At 39.7% G+C, this 13,891-nt stretch overlaps 1 protein-coding gene across 3 annotated transcripts in view; it reads right to left on the bottom strand.

Moving 5' to 3' along the window:
• Positions 1-50: 50 nt before the first annotated feature.
• Positions 51-13,891, bottom strand: part of LOC311358633 (glutaminase kidney isoform, mitochondrial-like) — a 33,983-nt gene continuing 20,142 nt past the window's right edge. Inside the window, exons 13-18 of one of the 3 annotated variants that reach the window (XM_084478726.1) lie at positions 12,526-12,657; positions 11,714-11,806; positions 6,004-6,065; positions 5,834-5,910; positions 4,072-4,135; positions 51-2,768 (exon numbers count right to left, since the gene is read on the bottom strand). In XM_084478726.1, coding sequence (XP_084334852.1) covers positions 2,618-2,768; positions 4,072-4,135; positions 5,834-5,910; positions 6,004-6,065; positions 11,714-11,806; positions 12,526-12,657 — 579 coding nt within the window. In that variant the 3' untranslated portion in view covers positions 51-2,617. Of the gene's footprint in view, positions 2,769-4,071; positions 4,136-5,833; positions 5,911-6,003; positions 6,066-9,450; positions 10,838-11,713; positions 11,807-12,525; positions 12,658-13,891 lie in introns of those variants that run through there. The other 2 variants (XM_084478727.1, XM_084478728.1) reach the window with 2 other exon arrangements.

Below are 13,891 nucleotides of genomic sequence, written 5' to 3'. Positions count from 1 at the left end.
CTGTTCCACACTTTGTAATGTTTTCAAAGACAATTTTTTTACATGGTTCATACATCAGGGATCAAACTAGCACATATCTCAGCGGACGTTGGGCTCACCCACTTTGAATCCATTTGAATTGACAGATACAACAGATTAACAGATACAGTAAGGATTGTGTGCTTTAACAAGATCTGCAGCTATTCCCCGAATGTAGCCACTACTACCAGTGTTCAACACACACACACACACCCCTATGGGTCGCTGTACGTCCGTAAAAAGCTGTTTTGTAGAAAGAACACAGTTTTTGGGGTTAATCATTTAAATACCACGTTATTTAAAATATATACCACGTTATTTAAGGTGTTTGTATGTAATGTTGCCATTTTAAGGCCTGTGTATTTTTAAGGTTTTTTAAAAAAGTTGTCATTAACTGTGGCATCTGAGCCCAGATGGACTACAGTACCCTAAACATTATGTGCTATTTGCTTCATTTTGCAGTCAGTGAATATTTTAACGTGCGGAAAGATTGACGTAGGAAGGTACAGGCTGTGGTATTCCATATCATTATAAATCATATCATCTCCTGCTCGCTTTGTTATATCGTAGGTGAAGCTTTAAACGTTTCTCATAATGTTCTCTGGGCGGGTATATTACTATGTATTTCTTTTAACTGTCTTCTTTTGAGACAGAAAAAAACAAAACAATAAAGGTGCAATTTAGTTTTTGTTTATTAAAATAAACGTTGAATATATGTTCCAAAAGCAAATGACATCTGTACTGTACACTCTTTTCAGGAACTAAAAACAAAGAATACTGTACATCTAACATTCTGATATTTCCGTCTCTTACTCAGTTTGTTATTATGTAATCATCCAGAAATGTCACAAGCCAATTATCAATGATACAAAACATTGTTTTTACTTACCATAAAACAGACAAACAATTAATTTAAAGCTACAAGTTCAAAATAACATTCAGATGCATCTTTAACGCCATAGATTATATTAACCTCCAAAGAAGTACATTTTAAAGGTATGGCTGCACAATATCAACTATCAATTTAGCCTTAAAACAGAATGCAATTAATGCATTTAATAAGCTTCAATGTAAGATATTTTGTAATACAGGATTCACAATTAACACAATGTATTTGTTTTTAAAGTTGACCTTAATAATTTTGTCCCCATCATCTCACTCAAGCCCAAACATAACAAAAGCTAGTTACAAATGTAACACAGTTATACACATTCATCTAGTAAACACACATACACACAATTTGATACACAGCAGTGATAGAGGCCTTGTATTGCCATATTGCTAGTTGTGATCAGAATCACATCTGCAGCTTAATGTTGTCCATGTAGCCCTTTTTGTTGCACTTGACTTACTAATTTTGTTCCTGATTCCAGAATTCAGGAGAGACTGTTTCTTAGTTCTTTACTGATCAAATTATGGACGTCAATAATTCAAATCAATAGTTTGAGTTGTGGTTGGTTCGAGGCAGGTAGCACAGACAAACCAAAACAGAAAATGGCATCTTTAAGAGAGTTTACATTCAGTGAACGGTTGCATTAAGTGATCAGTTGCATTTGTCAAATTTGTTGATAAATAAATATTCAGGGATTGTTTATTGTATTGCTGTATTACGAGAGTAAATTAAACTGATTATAAAAGTCATTTTCCTCATTTTCTAGTACTGCTGTTTAACAAATATCATTTTTTTCTAAAGTATATACCTCAGCTTTGTCTGATTCAGAGCATAACTAAAAGGCACACCCTTAAATGACAAAAACACCTGGAATGTTAGTTCTACGCACTAGCAGACAACGTTTAAATCCGGGATTGGTGTTTGCCCTCCCTAGGGGAATCTGATTGAACAGATAAAGTAATATGTGTACTTCAACTGTAGTAAGAATAATATAAAGATTTTTGTTAATCTTTGTTAATTACAGCCATTTAATTCTAGATCAAGATTTGATGACGACTTGAGCAGCTTACACAAGGGCATTTCCCTTATAGAAGAAACCGATTTCATCTGGTTGAATCCCAGTTAACTTGCACATCAAAAAAAGCAGTGGAGTGCCTGTAGTGCGCGACAGTGTGTGCGTGAACGGGCAGTATACGATACCAAACATCAGACTGCCGATATATGGGTGTGACAAAGCTGCTATTTAGTTCACCCACTCTAGAACAGAATTTGGAAAAGGACACCGATCTACATCGTGATAGTTCAGTGGTTCAATAACAATATATATATGTACTAATCTCATGGTTTCATAATAGTGTACAATTACTTTCCAATAGTATTGGTGCATTTCCTTCACACATAAAAAACGTGGAGTTAAAGGTCACATCTGAAGCAGAACACGCCCAGGAAAACTAGAACATTACTTAAAGAGAACTCATGACAAACTACAATGTATATTATATTCTATCCTCTATTTATAACCAGTTAAACCCTGTCATACAAAATGATAAACAAAAAACGACCAACAACAAACATTCGTCTTCTCTGAGAGAGATGGACCGTTGTTGTGAGTACAGACCGACTCCAATAACCCAACACTCCTTTGGTCCATCTTACTGCGATATCTCTGGAGCTACGGCGCCACCGCCTCATGGCCCAGGGGTGGTACTATAACAGGCCGTCTAGGTTTTTCTCCGCACTCTCCTTGGCGTTTGTGTCTGATGCGATGGGATTGTATTTCTCGTGGAAGTCCTTCAGGATGGTGACCACGTCGTGGTGACCAAAGTGCAACGCCTCTTCCATTGGAGTGTTTCCCCACCTGGGGTCAGGGGAGAAGGCCAGGATAAAAAAGCTAATGTTAATGATACGCTATTGTAATGATCGACCGATATTTTTTTGCGTTTTTTACGTGTATCTGCATCGGACGATTTTTTCCGCTGATTAAATTTTTTTATTTTTAAAAATAAATAAATTCCTGCCAGTTAAATAAATGGTCCTTTTAAAAATATCGGCTCAAGAAAATCGGTATCGGCGTATCGGTCAACGGCTAAGGCTGATGAAAAGAAATCGGTATTGGCCCTAAAATATCCATAGTGGTTGTAACGAAACTCAAATTATACTCAAAGTCACATTAACTTAGACTTTTATTATTCAGACTATCTTTAATCATACTCCCAAATTTTCATATCTCAATATTTCATATTCAATTGAATATGCGATATACCAGCATCTGAGACACTTATTCTTGCATAGTTTAGTTTTATCTAGATACATTATGTGAAAATACATATTTTTATGTATATTTATATTATTATGTATATTTATATTTTATACACTAAATGAAGAACTGTTCTTTTAAACTTTCCCCTTTGCAGAAGGTCCGGAGCAGTGGTGTTTGACTCCCTACCGAAAGATTCTTGGTACGAACCCCATTGACCGCAGTCTACCATAACATAGGGCTGGGCGATTAATCGAATTTTGATCGCGATTTCGATTTCAGAGTGAAACGATCACCAAACTAATATAATCGAGTTGAAACGTTTAAAAAAAATTAAAAATACATTTTTGTTAATAGAAATTGCAGAACACGCCTCGGATGACCGAGGGCGTGTCTGACGTATGGGGGAGTAGTCTTTGTAGATGCAGCCTGCAGCCAATCAAATCGTTCCCCACTTAAAGCCGGCTTTTTCTTGCTTCTTCCTGCTTGCTGGCCGACATATCCACGTGTTTTCCCGGGTTGTATCACAAAGGCGATTTCATCGGGCAGAGTCCAATTGGCGTCACAGTAGTGTATTTGCAGAACCGCAATCTGATTGGGCGACGGATCCGTCGCTTTCGGAAAAGTGGAAGATTTCTAAACTTTTCACGGAGGCCACAGAGCCGACAGAACAGAAGGACCCACAATGCATTTTGAGAGCGCCCCATGCAAAGTCAATGAGATCCATCAACGGACGTGTGTAGTGTGAATGTAAGGTTATAATACACCTTCTGTATCAAAAAATGTAAAAGCTGCTTCGGGTAAAAGCGACTGCTTAACGACTGAAACAGTGAAATGGACAAACGCAGACCAACGGACAGGAAGTGGACGAGGTGACCAGGAAGTGGAAGAGGGAGGGTCCTACCTGTCTTTGGGTACGGGGTTCACCTTGCACGCCTCCAGCAGGAAGCGCACGACCTCTCCGTGTCCTGAGAACACCAGAGACACAGTTATGGGATTTCAGGCCAACTTCACACATTTCACACGCAGTCTTACCCTGCAATTTTCCCGGTAGATTTCCTGTATGGGGTCGTGTGTGAATTGGATCGGGGGTCGATAGTCTGGGAAATCTGCACCGGAAATTTGCCTGCTCAAGACCTAGTAACATTTGCGGATCACTGCCTGTACGGCTGTGTTGTGAAAGAAAGCAGTCACATTCCCAGAAGGGGAACGTCAAGGGTCACGTTGTCTGACGCAAGGCACTTCCACTTGGAGCAAGCAGACTAATCACAAGACTCCACTGAGGAAGTACATGAAACCGCAGGCTTTTCGTGTGCTCTTTTTTTTCTGGGACAGGTCCTGAAATAAGGGAGCTCCTCCCAGTCCGCAGGTTTTATGGCGGATGGCATCCATTAAGTGTAGAGTGAGCGATCCAATCACAAGACTCCGCTGAGGTGTGTGTGTGTGTGTGTGTGTGTGTGTCAGGTCAAAGCGACAACTTAAACAAACAATCAGTAATGATGATGATTCAGTGGCGGCTGGTCAATAGAGGGCGCTAGGGCGCCGCCCCTCCGTGAAATATTCACTCGAATATATCTGCCAACTTTGAATAAACTATTATACATACGAAATAAATCAACAAAAATACATAGCGTTTATCCTCGTTTAATTGTGTGATAGACCGTACTTGCAACTGCCAGCAACCATTTAAATGCATCTGAACGTCAATGATGACTGAGTTATTGGTCATTCTTAATAAAGCCCTCCTTCAGGTCAGGGGCGCCGGCCGAGTTGAAGTCAACGTAAGCTCGCAAACTTTTTACTGTCTATCAAGCAGAGACGGCTTTTCATTAGCGCAAAAAAAAAAAATCACCATCGGGGCGCACCAGTGTGTGCCCCTGGCCCCTGGCCACCAGTGGCGGCTGCTGAATTTTATTTTAGGTGGGGCTGAATGTTTGTAAACCAAACCCCTGTGGGGGGGTCTGGGGGCATCCTCCTGGGGGGCATCCTCCCTCTGGGGGCAAGCCATACCATTGGCCAGGGCCTGGCCAATGGTATGGCTTTTCTGTTTTTTTTTATCACCACACGATTGGACAATTCAGCGAATCAATCAAATAGGCTACCTCCCTCAGCAACACTCGCGCAACACAACTACAGCAGATGGATCGCTAACTAGGAGAGAGTTGTGAAAGAAATTTCCACCCATTTCAGTGGAGGAATTGGACCCCCCAAGCAATGTTATACTTAAAAGGATCAAGTAAGTTAAATATTAATTTAGTCTTGGCCTGTAGCATATAAACAATATAAAGCAACTGTCCCATATTTCTAACTGCATTTGAAATAGCCATTGAGACACAAAAATGGACGCTATAGGACAGTGATCATGATTTGCTTCAATATCATAATAACAACAATGGGTAAGCTTGTAAGCTTAGGCCCTGCAAGTCAGGATGTAGGCCTAGGCTATGAAGCTGAATGAATAGTAGGCAATAGGTAGTGGCCATCTCCAAAATGCACCAGAATACAGGAAATCAAATCTACCAAATTCATTTTTTTCACCAGCTTTTTATCACCAGCTGCCACTGGATGGATTATATCATTATATTCATATAACAATCATCAACAATCATAATTAATATATGATTACAACAATATTAATTATGATCGTTTCAATTATGATCAATTACCTTCTGCAGCTGCCACATGAAGAGCTGTCCTGGAGTCATAATCCCTCTGTTCCATATCGATCGACGACAACGCAAACCTACGCACACACACAGACACACTTTAATCAGACTTCATGGTGCAGAGAAATGGTTTAGATATTTAGAATCAAGTGTTAATTCCGCCTCCTCACCTCCTGAGTGCAGAGACGTCTCCGGTGTAGGCAGCGAACAGCAGGTTAATAACAGACTTCACCTGCAGGGGGCAACAGAGAGCCATTTGTAGAGAATAGTTCCAATAAAGCTCACAAACAAGAAGAGTTCCTTCCCTGTATCGTCCAGGAACTGGAGGAAAGTCGTCACCATTAGTACAAAAAAAGAAAAGATTAGTGGTTATGAAGAATGAGAAGAGTAGCCCTAAGTATTTCAGGTTAAACCAGGGCTTTCAGCAGGTTGATGTCAGTTTCATCCGTACGAGTTGGCCTACGCTTTGGAAGTGATTTACTTTTACAATTTACTTTAACCATGTCAACTCTACCTGTCTGCCCTGATTTAGACAAGTTAAAATTAGGCCTACTCAAGTGTGTGTGTGTGTATATATATATATATATATATATATACACACTTCACAGATATCCCCACAAACGCGGACGACGTGAGACTTACCCTGTGAATCACTCAATTCTCTAGCAACAAAGCAGGCCAACAGTTCTTTTGAAACAAAAAGTTATTATTGATATGGTGGCAAGCCAAGAAAATAATGTTGACCAAAACCCTACTACCTTTAATGTCACACATCATTATAGGCCAACCCCATCTCCAACAAAAAGAATATATCTGAAATCTATATCAGAGTTTGAATAAACTTTGCAGCACCTTACTTTACTCAATCGCAACATCAGATGACTGATTTTGGACTGTTTTATCATGACTTATTTTGACATGATCAAATAATAGATAGATTTAGATTATTTAAAGAGGAAGAAGCCAAAGAAAGAGGCCATTTTGTTAGGGAGAAACACTAGAAGAAGACAGTTTCATAACGGAAACACAGGTTAACAACAGAATCTGATTAATAATAGGCAGGTCACAAAGAGTAATCACCAGATTAAATTAATTAGCCTCCACCAAGGTTAGAGAAACACCATATTTGACAAGGATATAGTAAAAACATTTGTGAGAATTATACACATCTATATATACAGTACCTATATATATATATATATATATATATAAAAAGATCTTTACAGAAATTAAGTACAGATTTGCGTGAATAGTATAATTATCTGTTATGCGTGAATGTTAATTGGTTATACCGGTAAGTTATACAAGCAGTTTAGTTGCTGAATGGTTATGGAGCTACTTGTTAAAAAAATCCAAACCCATTTGTGTTATATATATAACACCAACAGCGAACAATAATGTTTAGAGATTCTATCAGTATACAACAAAGGGTAACAACATTTAAAATACATAAACTATTGAATTAAACATTTTCCCCTGGAATATTAGGGGTAGATTCAAGTTCATGCTTACCATTTATGAATATATGAACCAATACTTAAATATGTACTGCTAAATGTACTACTGTACCTGAGGTAACTCAGGAAATGGATACTTCCTGAAACAATAGGATGAACATTAATGTATTATTCTTGTTTAATTCTGAAATTAATGTATTTGCCTCAACACTGAGACAAGAGAAATAGTCCTGAAATAAATTTCCAAAAATGGGTAATTGTTAAACAATTTCAAGTTAATAAGTGAGTGAAGAAAGAGCAGTTATCACTATTTATATGTATTGATAATAGTTTTTTATTTGGTGTATTTGGTACATGGAAAATGGAGGCAGAAAACTCTAACTTGAACTCTGCCTTGGTTCCACCCATTGGTGGCCATCTTTGCGTGAATAACAGTTTTAAAATCTGTAAATGTCTAAATGCTTCCTTAAAAATATATCACATTCGGAATTTGCTGTCAACTACCATTTACAAACAAAGTTGATGGTTACAGGAAAAGGCACATTTTAAAAATGTCATGATAATCAACTCTCATTAGACCAAAGATTCAGAGAAACACCCAATTCAATGTCACCAAATGTTGATATCAGAATTTAAGCAAAAAAATAAAATAAAACAAATAAAGGGCAAAAGTGATGAGTCGTAACATGATCGAGATAACATGGAATCACAACATATTCCATCAAATCATACAGAAACGCATGCAAATGGACACAAATGGAAATCAAAAGTGTGTGTTTGTGCACAAGGATTCAGACAAATGACATCATGCAAATTGATATACAATGGATAAAGTGGTACTGCGTTCAAAGGCCCCACCTTATCGTCTGCCTTAACAGCACATTTTCAGGTGGTAATAAGTAAGTGTGTATATAATTGGAGGTAAGCGAGATTGTTGTGCATTGAGTGTCAATTCGGTTTACTAGATGGAGAATGTTTCCAGCTTGGTTAAGACAATGGCACTATTCACCCATAGCCCTCCTACCGTATTACATTACAACTTTATATGGAGCCAAAAATCGAATACTCGTATATTTTGACAAGATATAACAAAGAAAACATTGATTCTTGTGTTGAGAATACAATGTTTCTTCATAGACTGAAGACAGGAGTGTTTGAATGCATTGTACCACAACCCATTAACGACAGTTGAATAAAAAAATAAAATAAATGTCAGTCAGTACAAGTCATATTTAAAACGGGCAAGACCAAAGGCTTCAGAAAACAGGAGTAAAAATTGCGTTTAAGAAAAAATTTGGTCTTCTCCGTGGCAGATAAGACAATCAAGCTAGATATCCCCACAACACCACCTATTTTAAAGGTCTGGCACAGATAAAAAAATGCAGAGTGGGGCTAGACAAGTGCTTCTTTAACTCACAGCCAACAAGAGTTGGCTTGCAACAGTTTCTGGGTTCCATCCCGATGCATCCTACCCTTAGACCACGAGGCCACCTACCTCCTCCTCAATATAACTGAACTCACTGTAAGTCGCTTTCGATGAAAGCCTTCGCTAAATAACTAAGTAATACACATTTAATCTGCTGTTCCACTGAAAAAGTTCAAGTTTGCCCGAGCTTAGTTAAAGGAAAATATGCGAGAGATGTGTAACAATTCCATGTCAATGTTTTTTTTTTATGGTCAGTTTTTAACAGTCCTGTCCAGACATCAAGTGTCTTGAAATGCTTAAAAAAAGCACACACACACACACACACACACACACACACACACACACACACACACACACACACACACACACACACACACACACACACACACACACACACACACACACACACACACACACACACACACACAATCTGTAACACACTCCTTATAGAGAGATAGTGAGATATATTGAGTTCTTAATAAAGTACATATTTATGCAATGTTAAAAAGCGCCACATGAACATTAAAAACTTTCAAAAAAGACTTAAAGACTTTCAGGTCTGGCACAGTTAAAGCAGACTCTTCTACACAAAAGGATCCCTTCTACCACCCCAGCCACACCCGCCCGCCCGACACATACACACACATACACACACATACACACACAAACCTTAACTGCAATAGCATTCATCCTAAAGCAGTGACTTCATTTGAACTCTCACTTGTTGTGGGATGGTGAGCTAGCCGTCCGCACGGCCCACTCACCCTGGGAAGGGAACCGGCCACAAGGGGAGATAAGGGGGACCAGGGAACTAGGTGAAGGGATTCTGCAGCAGTGTCCTAGCCCTGGGTGTCCCTAGTGTCGTCGGAGCCCCTGGCAGTATTCCTGCTTGGGTCTGGGTTGGGGTTTTATGAGTCAACGCTTCCGCCCACGGCTCAATCCCAAACTATCATAAATGATAATCCTAATGCAGATTATTGACATGGCCCGTGGATAAACGGCTTAGCCAAACATCGGTTTTCATTGCCTTTCTGAGCTCCGAGTTGTGGACCGGAAAGGAACAAATGTTGGAATAGGAATTGATGATGGGACTCGAAATTTCCTACAGAGCTTCATCTAATCCTTATAACCAAAGCATACATAGTGTGAAGGTGGCCTTATATTGTTAGTGTGACACCAACAACTGAATGGTAGGAACTAAAATCCCGTTAATTGAGCACATAACAGGTAGCTTTTTCGACGAGGACTCTACTCTACACTACTTTTGGTAGCAAAAAATTCCAAAGAAATCTTCCCCACATTTGGAGGACATTTGCTTGGGCTTTACTCATCAGTGATGGCTCAACAGAACTCTGACAGCTGCTACAGGTGATGCAACATCATGATCTGATTTCAAAAATGATTCCGCCACAATGCCTGATTTGGACTCTGCCAACACGTGGCAATACAAACACAGCGACTGCATCGAGTGACTCCAATCTGCAACGTTTGCCGACATGAACGTGATATTGGGAAACACAATCCTTTAAAGCACCAGGATTTTGTGATAAGACTGAAGAGGCCCTGGTGTGCCCCACACACACACACACACACACACACACACACACACACACACACAGTAACATCTCATCAGCTGCTTCCCATTCCAAGAGAAACAGTTCCTCCCCCTTCTAAGGCAACATGCTAACGTTGAGTCCATAGAAACCCTGAACAGTAATGTTCTTTGGTAAAAAAAAACAAAAAAACAAAACAGAAACATAAGGAAAGGAAAATAATAAAAACAGAGATATAATGATCCACCACATCTTCCCCTCTTTAAACGCAATAAATAATTTGTTTTTATAATTTACATAAATATCTCAAAACCGTGGGCATGGGGAGGAGGGGATGAGGCGAGGGAGTGGTAGGCAGGGGGGGGGGGAATGGGATACAGGAGGTGAGGAGGCAGCGGGGGGGGGGGGGGGGGAGACAGGGAGGAAGGTCCTAGCTGTCCAGCCTATACACTACAGTGGTGGAGCTGTCCTGGTTTGACTCAGTAGGGCAGATCTTTTTCCAGAGGGGAGCGTTGAGCGCTAGCTCCTGCTGCAGGCTCTCGTAATCCATGGGTCCGAAGGGAGTGAGCTGTTTGACGGATACACAGTTAGTCTCTCTGCCCCCGCGCGTGTGTGTGTGTGTGTGGGGGGGTTGTGTGGCATTGGTTAGGTTGTGTGTTACATTTTTTTGTGGTTCATTGTGCACTGGAAAATTTTGAGGTTTTGAACAAAGGAAACTTAAAAGATGTAAATAGGGATGGGCAATGTATCCAGGGTTTTCCATACACACTTAATGACCTTAGGAAAATATTGTGTATTAACATCTCAACAAGTTATAAATACATTTCTCTTAAGTGTCAAACTGCTGTGCTGGATTCCACTTCCTCTTCCAAAGAACTGCAATCTTTTCATTCTTGGTGGCGCCTAGTGGTTAAACTCTGTAATTGCGGGGCGTGGGTACTTCACTATTTTTGGGGATATTTTGTTTTCAAACTTTCATTACATTTCACTGAATCAAATTTTTTTTAAAACATGTGGGGGAAAAGCTCAAATAAATCCCAATAATTAGAAGGAAGGAAGGAAAGAAGTGTCATTATTTTAAAATAAAATGTGATGAACATTTAGACGAACAACATGAGCCATGCTACCTATATTTGACAAACCGAAATACGCATCCGTCTCCAAACATTTGCTATACGTGTTGCTGTACGTCTGACCACTCAACATCAGAACAGTCAAAAATATTTCCAAAAGTACAGTTGAACCCCTAGCCACACCCAACAGACTCCCAGCCAGCCACCTGAAAGACTACGTCCTCACAAAGACTTCCGGTCCCCACATAGCATGCAGAACAATGTGTGTGTATTTGTGTGCATGTCAAGAACAGTGATGGGCAAGCCACCCATCACTGTGTGTGCATGTTTGGCAAAGGGGGCGTCTAAAAAAGACGCCTGGGCAGCCTTACCCGCTGGTCCCCTCCCTCCCTGCGGGGGTCGTGCTTCTTGGCAAAGTGCCTCAGGTTGTCGTAGTTGTGGAAGTTGAAGAGCTCCACCAGGTCCTGCAAGGGAGACCACGTCCGTTAGTGAACATTCACGTTGGGGATCTTGAACGGAAGAGGCGAACAGAAAGAAGAGGCTAACCCAGGGAGCTCCTCTGCTTTAGTACTGCACGCCTCGTCTGAATCTGGGCAATCGCATCTATCGTATCTAAGCCAGGGCTTCATTTTTTAATGATGGTCATATTACCGATAAATATATGAATTAAAAGGTGTCATGTCCATATAGGATGCCCTTTGGGGCATTTCATTAGCTTCTAACTAGTCCCCAGTCAAGAGGAGAGAATGTAGAGGAATAAAGAAGATCCTGATAGAGGAGAAGATTTAGTGAGCTTGCTATCAGCTCACGCTGCAGTGAAAGTCATTCATCAAACATCTACTTATCAATGACCTACTGATGATTAATCGGCTTCTGCTCCCGCTACAGACCTGTGAGTACATTTGATTAGGTTTCCATTGGTGCCTCAAGGACAACATTGCAAAACCTTGAAGAGATATTAACAACTTTTTTTTTTATAATCCTGCTTGTATAATTAACCTTTAGACACAACAATAAAAATGTTTTAGCATTTGTTTATATAATTCCCTCAGCTCCTATCAACGTGTCTATGTGTGTGTCTGTTTGTCTGTGTTTTGCAAATCAAATAAATAGTATTCAGCACATAGGAAATAGTATATATGGTTCATGAAACGCATGTGTGCGCTTCATGAACCTTTCTTACCGTGCAAAACTGGATTCCCCGGACAGAGTTTCCTAGTTTATCCAGGGGGGGCGACCAGCACATGACGCCCATCACGTTGGGCACCACCAGCAGGATGCCCCCGGCCACTCCAGACTTGGCTGGTAGACCCACCTGGAAAAGGGAGGGGCACAGATCATAAGATTCACATATACTGATTTAACCGGTCAAACATTACACCTTTAACCTGTCACACAGATAGATAGATAGATAGTCCTTTATTAATCCCCCTTAGGAGAAATTCACAAGTGACCAGCAGTACATAGGGAAAAGAGAGTGTGAAACAAGAGTATATATACAAATAAATTTACCAATTTGAAATAAAATATAATAAAGAACTATTAGAATAAGATAAACATACTATATACATGTAACTGTCCGTTTGTAGGTGACTTGTGCATTAAAAAATAAATATGACTATAAGTTTAAATGTGCCAACGTGCAGGGTTCCTGAGGTAATGAAAAATGAAATAAATAAGAAGGTTTAAACAACAATCAGTCCTGAGGTGTGGGGTTTAGTCCTTAATCAAGTCGAGAAAAAGGAGGTGTTTAACCTGTCAAACACTACATTTAACATATCAAACATTTAATCCGTCAAACACAGAACTTGACTCCGTCAATTACACACACCCGTAACCTGTCAAACACTACACCTTTAACCTGTCAACCGTATGAACCTTTTACCTGTCAAACATAGACCTTTAATCCTACAAACAAAACACCAACCTGTCGAACATGAACAGCTTCAACTGTCAAAAACACATCCAACTTTGACGCGTCAAACACATATCCCTTTTCCTGTCGAACATATACACCTTTAACTTGTCAAGCATATATATCTTTAACTTTTCAACATACAGCTTTAATCGTGCAATTAAAACACTTTAACCTCAAGGTCACCTGAAAAAACAACATCAACTGAACATCACTAGGGGTGACCTTGAATGGTCTTTGAATAAGGTAACATGAATCTGGAAAATTATTTAAGTTAATAATTCATCAGTTAGGGTTAGAGTATTCAAGCAGAAAGAGTGAAATGATTAATTATTAAACACAAGCCCCCGACAATAACCAAGCATCACGGGATGAGATTGAAGAACACGGGGACAGTTATGTGTGTGTCAAGTCATTCCTATATTTAATTTTGTTTTGAAATTAATATCATACGTTTGCGCCTTGCAAATTGGTCCCATTTGTTGTAACGTACTCTAATGTGTACAACAGTAATGGACACTTCAACAATAATTCTAACCAAAAATGAACATGCGATTACCAATCCATATTTGTAGTAGGACTAGGACTAGGAGTGTGTGTGTGTGTGTGTGTGTGTGTGTGTGTGTGTGTGTGT

Source organism: Micromesistius poutassou (assembly GCF_964030765.1).
Source record: "Micromesistius poutassou genome assembly, chromosome: 14".
NCBI lineage: Eukaryota > Metazoa > Chordata > Actinopteri > Gadiformes > Gadidae > Micromesistius > Micromesistius poutassou.
This window is presented reverse-complemented; position numbering and strand designations above follow the sequence as displayed.